The sequence below is a fragment of the Chinchilla lanigera genome, unplaced genomic scaffold, assembly GCF_000276665.1.
Source record: "Chinchilla lanigera isolate Chin_1 unplaced genomic scaffold, ChiLan1.0 scaffold00092, whole genome shotgun sequence".
NCBI lineage: Eukaryota > Metazoa > Chordata > Mammalia > Rodentia > Chinchillidae > Chinchilla > Chinchilla lanigera.
Window position 1 is genome coordinate 776,298 of NW_004955493.1, and position 21,505 is coordinate 797,802.

General features: G+C 48.6%; 1 protein-coding gene across 21 annotated transcripts in view; it reads left to right on the plus strand.

Annotated features, from left to right (window-relative positions):
• Positions 1-4,510: 4,510 nt before the first annotated feature.
• Positions 4,511-21,505, plus strand: part of Vwa3a (von Willebrand factor A domain containing 3A) — a 48,961-nt gene continuing 31,966 nt past the window's right edge. For 5 of the 21 annotated variants that reach the window (XR_264066.2, XR_264065.2, XR_264067.2 and 2 more), the window contains exons 1-7: positions 4,529-5,119; positions 10,126-10,246; positions 14,269-14,390; positions 14,471-14,548; positions 16,913-16,967; positions 17,602-17,700; positions 19,411-19,517. Coding sequence is in view for 14 of the 21 variants with exons in the window: in XM_005405064.2 (XP_005405121.1) it covers positions 10,127-10,246; positions 14,269-14,390; positions 14,471-14,548; positions 16,913-16,967; positions 17,602-17,700; positions 19,411-19,517 (581 nt within the window). In the remaining 7 variants the exon portion in view is untranslated. Of the gene's footprint in view, positions 5,120-7,539; positions 7,715-9,601; positions 9,675-10,125; positions 10,247-14,268; positions 14,391-14,470; positions 14,549-16,912; positions 16,968-17,601; positions 17,701-19,410; positions 19,518-21,505 lie in introns of those variants that run through there. The other 16 variants (XR_001231282.1, XM_005405062.2, XM_005405061.2 and 13 more) reach the window with 14 other exon arrangements.

Here is a 21,505-nt window from a genome sequence, read left to right on the forward strand (position 1 = left end):
GGTATTTATAAATGGCATTAAAGATAGTATAACTTCGGGGTTTTTTCTGGTTTTGGTTTCCCTCCCAGGAGAAGAAAACACTGTAGAATGACTTTCTCAGGTATGTTCAGGTATTTGCAAATCAGTCCCACTTCAACAGACTAAGACCACCTAAAATTAAATTTCAAGAAGAGACTTTTGATGAGACTCAGATTTTTGGAGTTGGATGAAATCTAAAAGAGTGTGTCAAGTATATCCATTTTCAGATGAAGAAATTGAGGCCTCCAAAATGCTTACTGATTTTCCCAGTCACACAGCAAGAGCTCAGCGGAGCATTCAACACGACAGATGATTAGATCAGACCTAATCACCTAAATTTGGTGAGCCTTGTGTTTGTTTTATAATCTGTAAAATGGAGCTAATAGTTGTACCTACCACGTAAGGTTTATTTTAAAGGAAGTAGTGGCACACAGTAAGCATTCAACTGCTAGTTATTATTATCATTACTAAATATTTATAACTGAGTTATAAATGATTACAGGACTGTAGCGCTCTCATTGTACTCCTGAGAAGTAAGCTCAGGGCGAGGTTACAAAGGAAAATTATGAAATCACATTTCCTGGAAATCTGAAAGACCCAGTAACCTATCTACCAATACTGTTTTCGTAAAATTCTCGCTGCAGGCAGAGGCTTCCCCAGATCAGCCCTCATAAGGGCGGCCACTTCATCTGTGCAGCGGTGTGATGTCAGCTTCACTGGCCTCTGGGGTTTGCTTACGGACGCGACATCTTTTGCTGCTGTGTTCCCAGTGCCCTACCATTGCTCCTTAGAGACGGCGCAAGCGGCCTGTGATCCCGGGATCACTGGCCTTCTTCCAGCGTGTGGGTTCTCTGCTGCCTTGCAGCCGTACACTGCTGTGTTTTGCAAAGACTTGGTCCTGCCAAGATGTTTTCATTATTTCTGCTAAAAGGATAGTCTCAAAGGTTTGGTCTCTTTAGATGCAGTTCTCCCCAGTTGGCCGTTGTAAGGCACTTCGGTGAACTTGGCCAATTACATTTGTTCGCTATTAAATCAATGCCCATTTGTTACCCGTCAGGTAAGTCAGTCAAACGAATACCATGTCCTGGCTCCGGCAGTCCTGCTCCTGTTGTTCAGGTAGTTAATATTAGTTCTCTTAGACAACTCAGCTATGTCCTTAAACTGAAAAATAAAATTCTTGTCCCTTGATATTGCCTTGTTTTTATGGCCAGCGGAAATACAGTTGAAGAGCCAGTCAAAGAAAATCATTTTTGTTTCCCAGTTGCTATTGTTGTCGTTTAGTTTTTTTGTTTTGTTTCTTGAAACGGTCTCCCTGTGGCGTTCAGGCTGGTCTTGAAGTGACTGTAGCCCAGGCTGGGCTCAGACTCCTGGCAATCCCCTGCCTCGTCCTCCCTGCCTGTGGGGTTACGCCCTGTGCCGCCACACCCAGCTTGTTTCCCAGTTTTTGCCGTTTGAAATGCTGCTTTAAATTTAGGCCTGAGATAAAGCTTTCCCAAGTGTCAAAATAACCTGGCATGTACGTGAAGCACATCAACTACTCCATTAAGGCAATTCATTATTTTAAGAGTACTGTGGTTAGGGCTGGGGATTTAGCTCAGCGGCAAAAGCGCCTGCCTGGCAAGCGCAAGGTCGTGAGTTCGGTTCCCGGTACCGGAGAAAAAACAAAAAAAAAAAAAAAAAAAAAAAAAAAAAAAGAGTACTGTGGTTAGTAGTGGTATTCAATTAGTTTAGAGAAAGAAATTAACATCTAAATATGTCCGTTACGTGCTTTGCCATGTCATCATAATCCTCTGTGTAGTAAACGGTGATATTTTACAGACTAGAAAACTTGAAATCAAAAGGGTGAACAGCCTCCCCAAGGTTCCCTAACTAGTAATTGGAGAATCGGGGCTTTAAACCTAGGTTTCCTTACTGCAAATCTAGGACTCCTGCTGTCCCATGTTGCCCGTTGGCTACTCTAAAGGGAAATAAAAATAGCTTGTCCCAGTTGCATGATTCCTGGCTCATATATGAGCTAAATCTATGGTTTTCTTCTTGTTGGGGTGGGATGCAAAGAACCATAAAGGTAACGAGGTCACCCTCAGACTTCCGTGGGGAGTTTTCAGCATTTGAGCACTTGGGGAAATTTCCCCAAACAGGCTGCTGCTCCCCACCTTCCTCTCGTGGCCCTTAAAAATCAACTAGATCCCTTCCACCTGTGGGTAGGAAACTTACCGGTTATTGGATTACCTAGGTTGTGTCCGTGGCGCATACGTTAGGAAGGCCCCTCCAGCCATTGTCATCTGACCATTCCTACCAAGACAGCCGAGTCCACCCTGTGCCTGGGCGTGGTAAACTTGGCTGGGGTTGCCTGTCCCTGTGGGCCCTGGGTGCACCAAGGCCTTGCTTCCTCTGAGGTCTTGCACTCCCTCGCGGTGTTACTGCCAAACACGGAGCAGCCTTGACGCCCTCTAAGTTCAGCATCTCTAACTTCTTGCTCTCCACTTATATAGGAAAATACTCCCTCGTCTTTGTCTTCCCTCGGAGGAATATTAGGGTCTGTGTTCTCGTTTTCAGTTAATAAAACAAATGTAAATATTTTCCTTTTGGAAACTTCTATCCTAGAGGCTGGGGATTTAGCTCAGTGGCACAGCACCTGCCTGGCAAGCGCAAGGTCGTGAGTTCGATTCCTGGTTCGGGGAAAAAAAAAAAAAAAAAGAAACTTCTATCCTACCTCAACCCGTATGGCTTCATGGGGCTGCTTTCCCCTTCTGCTCCAGAACGGGACACAGAAGCCAGGCCCGGCCAATCAGAGCAGGAACAAGTGGCTCAAGAATGCGCATGGTGTGCGACCGGGAAGCCGAGCCTGGGACTCTGCTGGAACTCTCGGAAACAGAGTTCTTCCTTTAGGGTTGCCAAGTTGTTGGGGAAGCTTGGTACTGCATACGTGCGAGCTTGTCAGCCACGCCTAGAGCGCTGACCTAAGCACATTCTGTTCACACCGTTTCAGTTGTGAAGCCAGAACTATCCTCGAATTACTTTGTTATTTAAGCAAACAAATTCACATTTTTCCTTGAATAGGTTTAAGTTGGGTTTCGGCCTCTTTTCGTTGAAAGGATCTTGATGCTGCCACTTTTCCTCTTGACATTAAACGTGCTCCTCAGCTCCCTGCTCTGGCATTGTCACTTCAGTCTTTTAGTTAGTTCAGGCCTTTACAAAGGCAGGAAAAAACCTGTTCATTTTATGCAACTTCGTAACCCAACAAAATACTTGTTCTTTGATTTGAAAGAAAGGAAAATATAAATTAAAATATATCTAACCATGTTCTTGGGTGATATCACCAGGAAAGAGCTCCTAAAGAAAAGATCAGACGTGGATGAGCTGCCCTTACTCATGTCCCAAGGACCTAGGGTCAGAGAAAGAGCTTCCTGTTCCACTCTGATTCCTCACACCGGGCTGGTCGGGACCTGCAGTCTGAGGGGAGCTAACTGAGATGGCACCAATACAGCTTTCCTCTTGGTCAGTGCAATAAGAAAACACTTACTGTGCTTTATCCACCTGGTACAGAATGTCCAGAATGTATGTCACGTAAGCGCAAGTAGAACAAAGCGGTAACAAAGTTTTCAGTGTTGGGTTTTACTCCTTGTGAGATATTGAAACCCTGTGTATCAGGGGAGCAAGGGAAGTGGGGGTCTCGTGTCTCAAAAAAAAAAAAAAAAAAACGGTATCAGCACTTAGGAGGCTGAGGCAGGAGATGGCCATGAGTTTGAGGCCACCCTGCACTTCATAGTGAGACCCTGTCTGAAACAAAATAAAACAAAATGGTCTCTCACGTGAATCGGCCCCTTCCATCCACAATTTCCATCAAGATGGCCTCACCGTTGCTTGTTCATGGCCTATGATTCCCTTCCTGATCCCCTCTAACCCCCATCCTGCCCTGTTGATTTTGGTGAAGTGCTAAATGCCTCAGACTTACATACATGGTGTTCTCGGCCCGTGAATGTTCTGCTCAGAGTAGCTAGAGGTTTGTAAGCAGTTTCTCCTTCGAGGAGTTTGGTTCGTTCTGACCTGGCCAATAGGAGCCACTCCTGTGGTTGACAGTTCAAGGGGCCTTACCATCCAGCGACTGCCACAAGTCACATATATTCCAACTTACAAAAGTAAAGATTGAGGAAGTGAACGCTGATTTGAAAACTATCCTGGATGGATTAAAAAAAAAAACAACTAAGTGCTAATCCCTTAGTTACTTACAAGGCTGACCAACACTGGATATATCACTGGATCACTCGACCTCCAGGAAAACGGGGCTGGGCAGGCCTGCAGCCACGGGCCGGGGCCTCCTTCCATCGTAATCACCGCAGGCCACTGCTGAAGATTCGTGTGGCCAGCCCTGCGCGGTTCTTAGTCTCCCGCATGAGAACAGGTGTTGTTTTCTTAGCAAACAACCCTGACGTTCTGATGGGCGCCTGCGTTTAGAAACCACTGGAGTGGATCCTTTGCCCGGATCTCAGCGGTCTCGGGCTTGGGAGTCGGCCAGGTGTGGGTGGGGCTGGACCTGGACCCTCCTCACCCCCGCAGTCTGCTCAGAGGGCCCAGGGCGGTGGTGGTGAACGCATGGCACTGTTTGCATCATGGAGAGCTCTGAAAGGTTCGCCCTCACTGCCCTAGCGGGTGCGGGGAAGAGTCCCACATTGCGCAGGTGTTGGGGCTCTGGTCTCTTTCTTCCTTTCTTCCAGGAGAAGGCAGCAGGCACCAGGGCTCTGCTGGTCCAAACCACGGTTCTCTGCTGACCCAGGGGCTCTAAAGATAGAAAAGAGCCCCAAATCCTGCTTGCAGCCTTTTGTGAGCGTGGAGAAAGCCGAGTGAGGGTGAGGAGGTTGTTCCCGACACAGCCGTGGGTCTTCCCTGCGGTGAGCAAGCCTTCCCTTACCCTGCCCTAAGCTGCAGTGGTGCGGTCTGTTACCTTGGAGACCAGCTGACACCTCCCTGTGGGGCGAGCTTCACTGCTGAGTTCCCGGGAAGAGCCTGAAGCAACCAGAAGTTGAAACCAGGAAAAGCAGGGCCCTGAGTACGGAGGCCCCTCTCCACAGCTAGAGAAATAAATAAGCAAATGCAGGCTAAGGTGAGTGTCACAAGGCTTGGTGGGGGCGGGTGCTAGGCTCTGGACTGAGGAAGGGTGAGGGGGCCCTTCAGCGTCAGCTCCCTGGTGCCAGGCCAGGTACTAGGTCCTGGGCGTGTACAGCAGACAAGGGCGCAGTGGAGCTGGCCAGGGAGACACCAGGACATCGTGAGACGGTGCGGACAGCAAGGAGGACTCCCCGGGGGCTTCCCCTCTGGGAGCTGGGGACGACATCTGGGGTTCAGAAAAAAGCTTACTCTGCTTTGAGAAAAGGTGCAAAGGGCATTCCTGGAAGAAAGACCTGAGAAAAGCGTGTGCAGCAGGAAGGTGCATGTGAGGAGCAGAGCAGGGTGAGGGATGAGCGCTCAGCCAGGACTGACCCTGAGGGGACGACAGGCTTGGGAAGAGGATCCCAGAGCTCGGAGTAGCCATGCAGGGCCGTGAACACACAGCAACAGAAACGGCTCTGCGTACTGGAAACATCACCCTGGCAACACGGACTAGGTACGCGCAAGACCAGAGGTAGTTCTACAGTTAAAAATACAAACCTTGGGGATGGCTTTATCCTGGATGAATATTTAGAACAATCCTAGATCTAGCTGTTAACAAATCAGGAAGTTAGCTAACAGCTTTCTTTCACCCAAAAATCAGAGCTCCCTCCCCCATGGACCAAAATATCACCGGCTGTAGAGGGGCTGGGGCTGTAGTTCAGCGGCACAGCCCCTGCCTGGCAAGTGCAGGGTCGTGAGTTCGATTCCTGGTACCGGAAGAAAAACAAAACAAAACAAAAGCACAACATCTGCTGTGGACAGTTTGCCTGTTCTCTTCCTCTCTCATCACTGCTCCAGGACAATGTGTGCCACCTTCCCCTAAACCCTGAACTCAGTGAGTGGTTTTTGACAGCTGCTGGGGCCTAGGCAGTGTTCTAGCCGTGAACAGGGCGGAGGCCCTGGATCCTACTTCCAACATGTTCAGGTTAGGATGGGGGGGCGGGGCAGATAGTATCAGAAACATCTTGCGGGTGGCACTAAGCAGGGTGGAGGGGGTACTATGTGAGTTAGGTGCTCAGAGACAGCTTCTCTGATCAAGACTCTTCTGAGCAAAGGCCTAAGGGTAAGAGCTTCACCCTGTTCATCGCTGTATCACTTCTCTCTGGCCGTAAAAGCTACTCTACGAACGTTCAGGAAGAAATATGTGACTTTTGCTAAAGTTCTTAAAGACGCATTTTTAGTGATATGCTAAATTTCCGTAGTACTTTGTATTTCAAAAACACTTTTAAAATGTCTATTTAATTTGGTCCTCTTGACAGTGCAGAGCAGTTACTGTTTCCCCCACTCCACCACAGATGAAGGAACCAGAGGTCCAAAGCTCTTTCCCACACACTGTGTTGTTTGGTGGTTTTGTGTCATTCAACCTCACCATCAGTCCACACAAGTCACCCCAGCGTCCAACTGTGCGGCCTCTGGATTCTTAAAAAGATGGCTAATCAGTGCCTGCAGAGGGGGTTCTGAGCCTCTGTTGGGGGAGGGGTAGTGTTCAGGCATTTCTGTTTCAACAGCTCCCGCCATGAGCGTCTCCAGAAGAGCTTATTGAAGTAAGCCAGATTTGACTTCCTTCCCTCCTTCCCTCCTTCCTTCCTTCTTTTCTTTTTCTTTCTTTCCTTCTTTCTCTTCTCTCCTTTCTCTCTCTCTCTCTCTCTTTCCTTCCTTCTGGTTTGTAGACATTGTCGCATTATCCCACCACATCCAAGAAAGCAAAGCATCCTTTGAATAAAAGACTAAAGCCCCAAAAAGAGAAGAGCAAGCTGCAGAACCATCATCAGACTGTTAAACAATTTCCTAAAAGAGCACAGTGGTGTTTAAGCTGCAGACTCATTCAGAGTTTCTCACTTGCTGTGTTTGCCAGGGTATTTATTACAAGTAGTAGAAATCTAAATGAGCTAACTTAAGCAGGAAGGTGGGAGATTATAAAGAACAGGGTATCACATGGACCCCAAAAGCAAAAAGTAGTCAATTCTAACAAATGTCTGGAATAAATAATTGAAAATTCAAGAACCAAGGCAGGTTCTTAACTGCCTACTTTCCCATCACCTTCCCTCCTCAAAATATGCTATCCGCCAGGCCCGGTTTCACTTAACTTACAGTTTAATAGACATACCACTTCTTTAAGATCGAATGAGTACTAATTAATATAAAATTCCAAGTTTAAGTAAGTGCTCTAAATGAGAGGAGCACAGTTCTGTGAAAGTCTGTATAAAACAAAGGAACCTGAACTGGAATAGAATGTGGAGAATAATTCCTGAAACAAGTAACGTTCGTACTGAAACATCAAGAATGAAATAGGTAGTGTGCCGGGAAGTTAAAAGAATGTTCCAGAACAAAGACAGCAAGCACATGAAAAGGTCATGAGGTCAAAGGAACTGTAGAATGTTCCGGAATCCTTGCGGACCCAGAAGGGAAGGGCAGTGTGAGGTGAAAAATCTCAAAAGATAGATGGGCAATGGCCAGACCGTGTGTGGCCCCAAGTGCTGTTTTAAGGGTCTTAGTGTTCATTCTAGCAATACGGGGAAGACTGAGCAGTTTTAGGCAGAAGGAGATGGTAAGAATGTACCATTGGGCTTGTTTTTTAAAAGATTATTCTGACTAAGGGGAAGAGGTTAGACAGGAGCACTGAGGGTACAGGAAGCCGGTTAGAGTCTGCAGCAGTTGCCTGAGACAGAAATGACAGGGGCAGGGTGTGGTGGCGCATGCCTGGCATCCCAGCACTCGGGAGGCTGAGGCAGGAGGATCGTTGCGAGTTTGAGACCAGCCTGGGCTACAAAGTGAGCTCAAGTGCAGCCTGAGCTGCATAGCGAGACCCTGTCTCAGAAAGAAAAAAAAAAAAAAAAAGACAAAGACATGGACTAGAGAAATGTCAGTAGGAATAGAAATGGAAAAATTGGAGGGGCAAAAGGAACAAGATTAGCTGCTGGACTGGATAATAGGACTGAGTGTCTAGAACAACTCTGACTCATATAAGTAGAGATGCTGCATTTTTGTTGTTTGTTGTCCCAAGCTAGAGAAAGGAGACAGGTTTGCGGTGAGTACCACGAGTGCAGTCCCGGGCATCCTGAGTCTGAGGTGCTCCGAATAGAAAAGTCCAAGCCAGTGAATACCGGGTCTGAAGTCAGGGTAAGAGGTCTGCGTTCTTGACACACAGCGTACAGATGGAAGCTGAGGGCCTGCACGTGGGCAAAACTGGCCAGGAGCAGAGGAGACCTCGCTGTCGGCCTCAAGGACACCGAGCCACAGTGCTCAGAGGATGGGCCTGGGAGGGGCGGGCAGGAAAGACAAAGCCCCTGAGGAAGAGGCCAGGGAGGCCGAGGCGGGGGCGGCCCTTCCCTGTGCTTTTCTTGCAGTCTTTGCCTGTGTTTGAATCTACGTGGCAGGTGGCCCTGTAGCGCTTCATTCCACATTCACAGAGAGAACCTCACTGATCCATCGTAAATACACCTCCACCACTGACTCAGTAGCCGGACTGGAAGGCTCGGCCCTTCGAGTGTAGGTGCGGTTTTCAGAGAAGAATCAGCCTGGTCTCAAAATCTCCCCTCCTCCCCTTCCCACTTCTTAAAATCGCAACAACTGGCCAAACAGTTTTCTGTTGGTTCTTTAGATGCTCCAAACTCTCCTCTCACCTCAGGGTCCTGACACCTGCTGTTTCTTGTGCCCACCTCGGCCTTCACCATACTCTTTTTTTGTGAGAAAGTCTCATTTTGTAGTGCATGTTGGCCTCACACTCATTTTGTAGCCCAGACTGACCTCAGATTCATGGCTATCCTCCTGCCTCGGCCTCCCCAGTGCTGGGCTTACAGGCGTGCACCATCACACCCAGGTCTTCACCATACTCTTAACGGCCTCCTCCCCCACTTCATCCTCTGAGAGGGTCTGAGTTCAGAAGAGGCCTTCCCTGATCACCTGCACAGTAGATCTTTTCCCAGAGACTTTCTACCACATCATCCTGTTTGCTGCCTTCAGAGACTGCCAGAGCTTGTAAGGGCTTTAACACCAGTCTTTCCCTCTGGAATGTCAACTCCGCAAGGACAAGGACAGTGTCTGTCTCAGTCGTCTTCACCTGGGGACAGTTTTGCCCCCCAGGGGACATCTGGCAATGGCTACAGAGGCTGTGGCTTCACAGTGAAGTGCGGAGGGATCTGTCGGCATCTAACAGGTGGAGGCCAGAGATGCTACCAAGCGTCCTAGAATGCACAGGACGCCCAGCCAGCAGCGTTACCCACCCCAGATGTCCAGTGTGCCGAGGCTGAGAAACCCTCATTATCTTATTCGCCATTATATGCTCAATGATGAACACATTTAAGAGGGAAGCTGAACAAGTCCGTCAGCACGATTGTCTCTGTGTTACATCTGTCCTCTCCGTGTTCCTTTTCTCTTTGGGGAGAGAAGTGTGGGTATTGTAATAGTGGCTACACAAATGAGTCATGTCTTCCAGGGTCAAGATACGGGTTTCTGGAAAATCACTGGCAAGCATGATTCTCTGAGTTTGCAAATGAAAACAGCCGCAGGTACATTTTGCTCATGAGATTTTAGAGGGGAAACACCTGCCTTGAGGGAGATAAGGACATGGTCGTGGTAACATCTTACATTGACCTGCAGGCTTGCATTATCTATAACACCGGTATAATGGCTCATGGTCCGGGAGTCCACGTTTTATTAGGGTTCAAAAATAAATTAATAAATAATTTTTTAAAAAAATTTTTAAAAGGGACTGGGGATGTAGTTCAGTGGCATAAGCCCCTGCCTGGCAAGCGCAAGGTCGTGAGTTCAATCCCCGGTACCGCAAAAAAAAAAAAAAAAAATTAGGGTTCCATATCTCTGTAGGCACCCTGTCAGGTCCTGCAAAGAAATAAAAAGTTTCTGAAGCTCTTTTAGGAGCTAGGGAAAAGAAAGGAGGCACCGGCAGTGTAGACGCGATGTGCAGGGCAGTGGCACTGATCAAATCGCTTTGTTTTGTAGCATGAAGACAAACACTGACAGACATCAGAAACAGGAGAACCAGGAGGATATGAGTGGACCTGGCCAAAATCCAGACCATGAATCACTGGTTACACCTGGGAACCAGACACAGGACTTCCTGGTAAAACCATAACGCTTCCACGGAGTACCTATGCCTAAAAACTATGGCCAGGGAATGCACAATGTATTAAATTCTGGGTATTTCTTCCTTCACATAGAATCCATGAATAAAAAATGTTAATTAAACATTCATCCCTAACATCCTGTCTTTAGAAATGAAGAATCTATGCTATCTATAGAAAATTTATAGTCTACTTGGCCACCTCATTAAATATTTAGGAGGATGGTAAGATTCTGGTCATGCCATTAAAGCCCGAAGTCTAAGGTACTTAATTTAAGTCTAAGTCTAAATTTTCCCTTCCTGAGATGTGTTTTTCTTTTATGATTCCCTAAAATCAAACCCCAGAAATCTGCTCCAGGTATTTCTGTTGGGGTGACAGGTTTATGGCAGGAAAACCAACCCGGGTAGAGTAACCAGCTGGTGGTCTTAGGCTGACTCTTGGTGTGTAAATGGGCTGCGCTCAGCAGAGAACCGCATTCATTCTACCGCGAAAACAACTCCCGTTTCTTGTCAACGGCAAGGCAGTCTACTCTCAAGTTTAAATGTGATACCTTTGAAGTGATAATCAGTCAAAAATTATACAGTTATTATGCTGGCAATTAAACAATCAGATAATCACGTCTGACTTTTCACAAGTTTAATTAAAAAGGAAATGAGGAAAGGTCGATAGAGTTTTGAGATTCTGAAGAAATCTTTCCGTGATTCCAAATGCTGATGACATGGGTCTTTATTTCATCTAACTGTATATTAAAATACATGACATCAGGTGTACAAAGGGCCCCGCTTACATGATCATCCATAGATGGGGCCTCCTTTTTCTCAAAAATAGAGAACTATGGGAAAGAGGGAAAGGACTGCCCAACACAAAGCTTCCCCCCACCAAGGCAACCACCAGCTTTAGTGTACCGACAGCAGGGCCTACAGTCCAAATCTATAATGTGCTTAATAGTAGTTCTTTAATATGAGTAATATAAAATCCATTCATAGCTGCACAAAAAATAAAAGCATTTTTGTCCTAAAACATGACAGATCACTTCAAATACAAGGAAAATGCTAGAAAAGTGAGTAAGTCTACAATGCTTCATGTACTAACCAGGGAGGTGGTCCTGAAAGATGAAAAGAGTGACATCTAGTGTCATATGATACATATGTGCAAGTGCGGGATATGGACTATGATTTTAGGCCTTGTTTTTTCTCTTGGTTACTTTTCTCTCACTGCTGAGACAAAATACCTGACACCCAGAATTAAGGAGGGAAAAGTTTGCTTAGCTCACACTTTGTGGAGGTTTCAGTCTATACTCAGCTGGCTCCAAGGCAGAGGGGCACATGGCAGAGGGCAACAGCTCATGGCAGCGGAAAACAGCAAAAGCAGCCAGAGCAAAATGGGAAGAGTGGCAGCAAGCAGCCTCTTTCCCTCCATCGTATGCAAACTTCCTGCCCCAGGGCAGTGTAGCACTCACACCCATAATCCCCGCGTTGGACTATGTATCAATCAAAAATCCAGAATAGAAACCCACCCCATGACTGCATGAGGCTTTGGGGGGACATGCAGACAAACCATAGCCCTTTTCAAAGACAGGACTTTCGGCAGCATGAATCACACCAGAGTTACCTTGTCAGTCATTGTTCGTTCTTTCTTGGGAGTGATGACAGTTTGGTGCTAATTTAGAGGGATAGTACAGTCTTAGGGTTGCAGGTCTGGCTTGAGTGAAGCAGCTTGGAACAGAGTCTCCATTACTAGCTGCCTGGCCTTGGGCAAACGTTTTAAGTTCTCTGTACCTCCACTTCCTTGTCAATAAAATAGAGTTATAAAGATGGAGGCTACTTTGTAGAACTAAATGAGTTAAGATATGAAAAGTGTTTGACACATAGTAAGAGCTGTTTAAATGTCTGCTATAATTATGAACGTGTTTCTTACACTTTTATTAACACTTGCTAATTTCATTTTGAACGAGGGGGCGCAGAGCAGATTTTAAGGCATGCAATACTATAGCTAGGATATAAGATCAGAATTCTATTTGTATTGTTTTTGCTTTTTGGTGACCTATTTATTACCAAACCTCAGTGGCAAATAAGGATCATTGTTAAAAACTGTTCATGCAGAAACACATACCTTCTGCACCATAGTTTTGCGATACTGTTTTCTGGAAAGGGCGAAGCTGCTGTGTGACAAAGCTGATACATGGCGATTCCTCATGGACTGCATGCCTTTCTTCTTGTCTCCCTCCCTCTGTCCCGTTCCTCTTTCTGTATTCTCTGTGCTGTGCAAACTAACTCAGCCAGCTCCAGCAGACAGTCTTTCTTGCCCACCGATCATTCACTATAGCAAAAGCCCTGACCTACACGAGCCCGAGAAAGCCACTTAGGGTCAAGCCGGTGTCCAGGTGACATCTTTGATGAACCCGGTGGGCCAAACAGTGCTCGGGCCCGATCCGTAGTCATCAGGTCCGGCGGGCAGCAAGGCCTCCCTCCCAGTCTGACTGATCGGGTTCCACACCTTCAGGAAGCAACGGCAACACCGGTGACCCTTCCAGGCCACCTACACGGCCGCGGCTGTACTGCGAGTTGCTGTAGGATCTTCCCGTGTCACATGGCTGCCTTTCTGGGCTTTACCCGCTCCGACACCCCCACCCCTCCCGCCTCCGCCTGGAAAGTTCCTTTCCTTCCTGTGCTCAGACTTGGCCCAAAGAGCCTGCTGCTCACCTCTCACTCCATCTAAGTGGCCTCTCATCCCCACCCGGTTATTTTCTCCCAGCTTGTCCAGCTCCACTTTCCTAATAGGACGATTCCCTTCCGAAATTGCTTTCATTGCTTGTTACTACCGTCTACCGCACTTTAAGGTAAGCTCCAAGGAAGCAAGAACGCCGCTACCTTATTCACACAGCAGCCCTAGCACCAGGGCAGCCGGGGCAGAGTCACTCACGGTACTGACCCGGAGGTACCCTCTGGACAAAGGGAGCAAGAAATGTGAGCCCCGCAAAGAGGTGACCGAGGCAAGGCGGAGCCAGAGCCTCAGCTCAAGGCTGCCCGCCTTCCGGCTCCCAGGGAGCAGCTCCAACGTCGAGTGTTTGCTGTGAATAACCCTGGCTCCACCACCAAGACCAGCGCCGCACACACCGAGCTTAGTACTACGTAAGAAGCATAGGTGTCATAGCATACGCTGAGCGCCACTGTCCATTTCCCGGCCAGAGTGCTGCAATAGCTAGGAAATCTCGCTCTTAGCATTCGGCCTCTGCTCCTGGGGCCGACCTCTGGCCTGGACAGAATGAGTCCCTCTCCTGCCAGTCGGTCAGCAGGTGCTTGCTGAGGACCCCGCAGACTGACGGGCAGCAGAAACCATCTGCAAAGATGCGAGAAAAGTGTAGAGATGGACGAAGGCCACCGAGTGCGAGCGCACAGGTGATGTGCTCAGAGCTCGCTCTGGCATGGAGTTAGCGGCCGTCCCTCAGGTTTCGCAGAGACTCGGAGACAAGCAGCAGAGGGAGAGGACTGTACCGTGAGAGCAGAGCAAGACTTGGGGTGTCCCTGACTGGAGGTGAAGGGATGAGGACGTCGGGGAGACTCATTAGAGGCAGGGATCCCACAGGACCAGTTTGGAGGACGCGTTTGGCTTTCTCCAATTCGTCCAGCGTTTAGAGACCAAAAAAAATAGGGAAACTGACGGTCACTGGCGAAATCCTCCTCCTCCTGGGCCCGTTGCTACCGTCACACCGTGTCACTGGCTCACTGGGTTCTCCTGTCGTAGTGTGATACTGTGAGGCCGCTGTATGTTTGTGTGTTCAGCCACAAGGCAGGGCAGGGTGAGCACCCCGGAATGGTCTGGCCGCATACTGGAGCAAGTGGGGGGGCGATGGTCTTTCCAAGGAGCTGATCCGGAGCACAGGCCTCCGTGTGCAAATATTTCCTCAGCGAGGACAATGCACACTGCCTTTCAGTGGGGCCTAAGTTAAAACCTTCAAGCACCTGGTGGGAGGACCCAAAGGCACAGGTTTTTTGTTCTGATTCTGACTTCTCTCTCACAGAGCCTGCAGGGAAGTAAGATTCAGTCCGCTTTGGAAGACCCTGAAGACTGGCTTTCAACTCACAGTTTGAAGTCTGAGAGACTCACCCTGGCTGACCTGATAAGTCAGGGCACAGCTGTGCTGTAAGTCTGAAGCCATCCCCGCTTTCCCCAGAGCTGCCGGGCCCTGGGCGAGACCGCTTCAGAAGGCTTTGCTTTTTCAGGGAGGAGAGCAGCAGTGTCATGCAGGAAATGTGCATCTCCACGCAGACCATTTGCCATTTCGAATCAAAGCTTTCTGAGTAAGTATGTTTCCCAGTGTCCTCCCAGCACCCAGAGCTCAAGACTTGCCTAACTTCCCAGCTAACAGCAATTGTGTTGAGACAGTAAGAACCTCAGTGGGGCCCTGGGCAGATCTCCCCATCCTAGCCCTGGCTTGCCCTGCTTCCAAATTAGAGGATTGGACAAAGTCAGTGTCTTTCCAAGTGTGATGGTGCACACCTGTAATCCCAGCACTCAGGAGGCTGAGGCAGGAGGATCTCTGGGAGTTCAAGGCCAACCTGGGCTACATAGTGAGTTCAAGGCCAGCTTAGACTACATGGTGAAACCCAGCCAGGCATGGTGGCACAGGCCTGTAATCCCAGCACTTGGGAGGCTGAAGCAGGAGGATAGTCGAGAGATCAAGACCAGCCTGGGCTACAAAGTGAACTCAAGGCCAGCCTGAACTGCATTATGAGACCCTGTGTCAAAAGACAAAGCAAAACAAAATATCAGTGTCTGTCAGCCTTTTAAGATCCATGGTTCAGCCAGGCATGGTGGAACATACCTAGAATCACAGCACTCTAGAAGTCCAAGAAAAGAGGATCACAAGTTCCAGCCCAGCCTGGGCAATTTAGTGACTTAGTAAGAACATGTCTCAAGAGAGAATGGCAAGGGGATTGGAGGTGTAGCTCTGGGAAAGCCTGGATTCAGTCCCCAGTACTGAAAAACAAACTAGACCCTCTGGCTGAACACCTAAAACCTCACAGCTGCATCTGATGGTGAAGAGTGACTACGTTCAATACCACACGAGCTAGGTTCATACCTTTGCAAATGTGTGTCAAATACGCACGCACCACCACTCCTAAACTGATTTTGATAGCACAAATATATATATATACACTCAAAAGCATATCTATGGATAATTAGAATGTTTTTACAATTACATTCTAGCTATGGCACTCTGTGATCCATAATTGCTATTTGCCTGTGGTTTCTGGAAAGGTTATGATAACAATTAATAGCTAAAATTTATTCACACGTCAGAAATTCTGCTAAGGACTGCATGCAAATCCTATTCAATCCTTATAACCCCCCAAAACATTGTATTACTCTCCAGCCCGTTGGCCAAAATTCAGTTGCTAAATGATTTCACAGAATGACCAGTTTACTTTCTAGGAACTGAACCCAGGGCTTTCACACTGATCTACATCCCCAGCCCTTTTTCAAATTGGAGGCGGGGTCTTCCTAAGTCACCCAGGCTGTGCGCACACTTGTCACTCTCCTGCTTAGGGTCCCAGAGTTCTGGGATTAGAGGTGTGCACCGGTGCACCCAGCTTGGTTTGCCAAATTTGCCAAAATAAAGTAGCTGTAAATTTTATATTTAACTATAAATTTATAACAATTTATAATATGTTGAAAGGTTAAACAAGTTTTAAAGGATTCCACAATATTTCAGTTGGTTGGCCTTAATTGTGTATCCAGCATTTTAAAGAATGTGAAAGTCTGTTCAGCTAACTGGTCACTTGGCAGGTGGATTTTCAGAGAAACTGACTTTTGACAAACTGATTTGGGCAGAGTCTTGTGTCTACCTTTTGATGGAAGATAATGAAATTCTGGGACTCAGAGAGGCTAGTGCACCTCTGCAAAGCTAGGCAGTCAGTGGCCGAAGTAGATCTCAAACACGAGCAGGTTACGAAGTGCACCGTTAGCTCTGCAGTCCTGTTCGTACACCCTTGGGCTCCACCCTCCGCTCCTTGCCTCACGATTTCACATGCCCAGGCCTGCGCTGCCCTTCTCTGGGCCCCTGGTCCTGTCCATCCTCAGTAGGCGCAAGTCAGCTGGGTTCAGGTGACTGGGTCCTTCCCTGAGCGCCTGTCATGTTCGGGTGTCCCGCCAGTCACTGGGATGGTTTGCTCTGCAGTTAAGGAGGTTCAAGACGTTACCTGGCTATTCTTCAGACATTAATGTTTTTGTTAATCAACCCAGCAAGAAAGTACTGCCCAACAGCCTCCGCGTGTCTTTGTGCTCGGTCTCCAGGAGACGAGGAGCGGTTCCACCTGCGCAGACACGGATTTGAGCGAGTGCAAGAGTATCTTCCCGCCTTCCTCCCGAGAACGTGCACCCCCAGCCCCCCACCCCTGCCCTCACTTTGCAGCTCACGCTGGGCCCCACCGTGGTCACTGTGATGTAGAGCACCTCACTAGCGGAGCGGCATCTGCACCCAGGCCCTTTGGCAATGTCCTTGGCGTTTTATCTGGTGTCCTAACGCATATCTGCACAGTAGTTAGTTTTTTCTCTAGATCTTGCCTTGTATTTTCCCAAAACCTTAGACATGTTGAAGACATCCCATCCACACCTCCCGTAATTGCTGCTGCGTAGTGATGAAGTCTCTGGTGTCTTGGCAGGGTCATCGAACGCTATCAACAGAGAATTCAGTGGCTCACAGAAAACAGCAAGAAGGTACGAGGCTGGGCTTTTGGTTTTGCCGCTTTCACTCAGTCCGTCTGTACTGATTAGAGCCCTTTCTGCTGTACACCAGATGCAGTGGTGCAGGCCTCTAATCCTACTACTGGAGACGCTAAGGCAGAAGAATCAAAAGTTTGAGGCTACCCTGGGCAATTAAGTAACTTAGTGAGACTCACAATTTTTTTAAAAAGGTCACTCAGTGGTAGAGTGCCTCGGGTTCAGTTCCCAAAGCAAAACCAAACAAAAACTCTTTTGGTTGCAAATGGTAGATTTTCAACTGACACCGACTTAAACTAAAAAAGAAATCTTTTAAGCTACGTAAATCAAACCCCCAGAAACAGCTACATCCGGGTATCTTGGTCTCTGGACTCCGGTTCCTCTGGTTTGGTTTTATTCTCAGGACAGAGCTCCCCAAGCTTAGGAAGAGGGTGGCCGACACCTCTAAGCCTACATGTCACCATCTAGACAGCACGAGGTTGAGAGGGTCTCCTTCCACCTGTGGGACTTCCACCTGTGCCTTCCTGAGAGGCGAGAGGACTGCTCACAGCTCTGCGTCACACGGAGCGGCCGCGGGGCCAGGAGACGCACAGAGCTGTGCTGGTGTTGCCAATGTCTTCTTTGTTTTCAGGCCTTTGGCCGCATCCGGGGGACCAGAGTGGCCGTCCTCATCGATGCGTCGGTGGTCAGCAGTGGGCCTGGGATAGAGGAGTTCCAGAACGACTTCCTGGTAGGTCTCCTGGGGACGAAAAGTGCCTGGAGCCACCCTCTTCCTGCACTTGCTAACTGGCTTTGTTTATAGCAGATGCCAAGTAAGGTGTTTGATAAAGAACAGTTCACACTTAATTAGCACCTACAGTGAGAGGAATATGTGAGATTCGGTGGAAACACCCCCTACACACACACACACACACACAGAGTCAGGCATTTTGGATTGCAGTGTGAACTTCTAGTATTCTCACCACAGCCGCGCCTCTCAGCTAGGCTGTGTCTCAAGAGGCCTTGGGTTCCTGGAGAGAGGATGCAAGAACAGTTCGCAGTGGGGGGCTGACTCCAGCGCAGTGCGGAGCTCCTGGCCGCTTCTACATGAGGGTCTATTCTGGCTTGTTTGCTCATCTGTAATAGAAAAGCTTAGAGCTCTGGCGTCAGACGACTGGAGTCAAACCTCGGTCACCTATTCCACCTCTGGCCAGTGAGCCAAATATCTGTACATTAGTTACCTCCTCAGCAAAAGGGAGATGAGAACCATGGCTAGCTCGTAGGGTTCCCCTCACGATGAAAAGTTTGTGCAAAAAAAGTGCTCAGTATCAAGTACAGCACAGAGAGACAGACCTCTGTGATGGTTGGGAAGTGATGTGGAGGGTTTTTTTATGGAAATCCCTAGAGTTTTGGACAGGGGCCATAGCAGCAATAGCCCCTTAGATTTCAGAAAGATCTTTACAGGTTCAAATATGACCAGTTGTCCAGACTTCTCCTCTGCCTGGGTCTCTCTGAGGGCCAGAGGACAGGGGTCAGTGCAGGCTCCCTCGCGACGGGTTCTCGGGGCTGTTTCGAGTTCCCTAGGTGAGGAGGCCTAACACTAGCCCGGTGTCTTAGTTACCATTCTCGTTGCTGAGATAAAATACCCAACACCTAAAGTTAACAGAGGGAGGGTTTATTTAGCTCACAGTTTGTAGAGGGAGGGTTTATGTAGCTCACAGCCTGTGGAGGTTTCAGTCCATAATCGGCTGGCTCCAAGTCAGGGTGGGATGGCAGAGGGGCATCACAGAGGAGAAACTGTTCATGGTGGGCAGAAGGCAGCAAAGCAAGTGAGCAAGGGAGGGCCACAGCTCTCTCCACCCCTTATATCTTACCCAGGCTACTTAGGGCGGGGAGCACTCACACCCTTAATCCTAGGGCCCTTGATCCTCGCACTGCACCGTGAATCAATTCCAGCGTCGCATACACTACATCCAGCCACCTCTGGAAAAGCCCCGCCTATGACTGCATGAGGCTTTGGGGGGCATCTGGACACAAGCCGTAACACCAAGGCAAGACTCCTGCTGGCGGCAGGCCGGTGAAATTTCTCGCTAGCCAGGAACAAGGGCAGAGTTATGGCCCCGCTGGACTCCTATCAGCTGCAGCGTAGAGCATCGCAAGCACGGATGCTGTGCCCCTGCCCCATCCCTGGCTCTCGTGAGAGAAACCGCTGCTCCTGACCTCTCCTCCCTCTCGGGCACCTCAGGCGGGCCCAGCCACAGCACATGCGGGGTGCTCAGCTCACACACAGACCCACAGGCTGCAACAAATGTTAACTGGGGGCTGACCCTAAGCTGAGGTTAAGTGCCCCCGTCTCAGCACGGCCCTCACCTCAGCCCTGGGGACCAGCTGAGGCAAGAGAGGTGAGGCAGGCTCGCCGTGGCCCTGGCTGTGCAGGCTGGTGACGTGCTTCTGTCCGCAGAGCCTCGTTGACGAGCAGCTGAGCCTCAAGGAGAAGCTGTACGTCCTGTCCTTCAGCAGCACCGCCAGACGCCTCTGGCCAGACCTGGTGGAAGTCAGCACCTCCGCGTGAGTGGCGTCCCACCCTCTACCGCGATGTTTCCTTCCGCATTCTCCTCTACCTCAGTGTCCTTATTAGACATGTCAGGTGAAAACCCAGGACCCCAGTAGACAAATGAGGACAGAGTGACAATTCACAAAAGCAGGAACACCGGCAGCTGATAATTTTTAGAAAGTTGTTCACCCGTGAGCAGCCCATTAAATAATAGACAGGACACCCCTTTTTTATCCAGCAAGCTAGCACAGATGGTCTATAACGAAAATAATCGATGTTTTTAAAATTCAAACTGTACGGAGGATAAATAATAGCCAATGACTCTCCCTTACTGCAGTCTCCCTTCTTACCTCCTACTTTAATTTACTTTAATTTTAGTTAGTTTACAAGCAGTGTCCAACTCCGATGGCTTGACTTTTATTTTATTTTGCTATTTGAGACAGTGTATTGCTATGTGTTTAGGCTGGCCTTGAACTCACTGTGTAGCCCAGGCTGGCCTTGAACTCAAGGCTATCCTCCTGCCTCAGCCTCCCAGGGGCTAAGATTATAGGTGTACACCACCATGCCCAGCGGGTTTAGTTTAGTTTAGTTTGAGATGGGACTACCACTGTGTTGCCCAGGCTGGTCTCACACTCATGGGATGGAGGAGTCTTCCCACCTCAGCCTCCCAGGTACCTGGAACTACAGAGGCCACACCTCTGCACCTGGCTACCAATTGTACTTTCGTATCTGTATTTCCACAGTCTGCACATCCGTGTGTCTATCTTCCCCAGTCCTCTGGATCAAACATCAGCAGTAACAGGCAGCAGCACTTTGCACTTGGCTTTCCCACTCAATCTTGAGGGTCGCTCCCCCGCTGTACGTACAGCTCTGCCTCCCCTGCGATGGCGTACGTAGTGTCCCACTGCACAGATGCCCTTTATTTGGGAGGCTCTACTTCTGGGGGTTCGTAGGGTGGTGAGGAAGTATGTAAGAGGTCTTATGCGCCAGCATCTAAAAATTTCTTTTTTATAAACAGAATTCCTTAGTCACCCACCATGTGTCAGGTACCAGGTATGATTGCTCTTAATGTTTATAGCCACCACATGGAATAGATTACAATCCCTATTTTATAGGTGAAGAAACTCAGATTGAGGGAATATACCCAAAGGAAAAGAGCCTCAATTGGACTACAAGCTCAGAGCAGATCCCAGGAAAAACTGCAGGCTTAAAGTCCTGAGCTTAAATTGTGAAAAGAGCCGTTTCACATAGAGAAATGACCTGTTCTGGCGGCACTGGCTTGCCTTCCACCTCTGGCAGGGGGTCAGGGTCCTGACAAGTTTTTCAGTGCTCTCATTTGCAGAAGAAGCCAGTGGACCCCTGCTGCTCACAGAATTATCAGGATGAAGTGAAAATTAAGCACCTGGCCCGAGGCAGGGACTCAGTGAGTGAGGGTGCTCTGTACTGCTTTGCGTCTCTGGGACAGTAAACCTCGAAGTCACTCGGAGAGTGTCCAGCCCGGAGCGCCTCCGCTTGCTCGTTCCTGCGCTCCTTTTGTTGAGCTGCCATCTCATCTCCGAGTCATGTTACTGTTGTTTATTCTGTGCCACCTGTAGACTATTACGAATTTTTCTGTGTATCAACTTTATTTAGTATGGAAGGAAATTTTCTATCAATACCATGACCCAGAAGCCCATACCCACTCGGCATAATTAGAAAGTAGTCATAAAAATAAACACAGTGAAAGAAAAACAATGATATTAATTCCATCTTGGAACCTACTGGCTAGAGGTCTGGGATTTCTTTCTCTGTTCGAAGGGAGCTCGGGGCGGGGAGGGTAGCTCAGCAGCAGAGTGCTTACCTTGTATGCCCAAGGCTCTGCGTTCCATCTCCAGCACTGTGGGGCTGTGGGATTTATAAAAAGGCAACTTAGGGCTGGGGATTTAGCCCAGCGGCACAAGCGCCTGCCTGGCAAGTGCAAGGTCCTGAGTTTGATTCCTGGTACCAGAAACAAACAAACAAA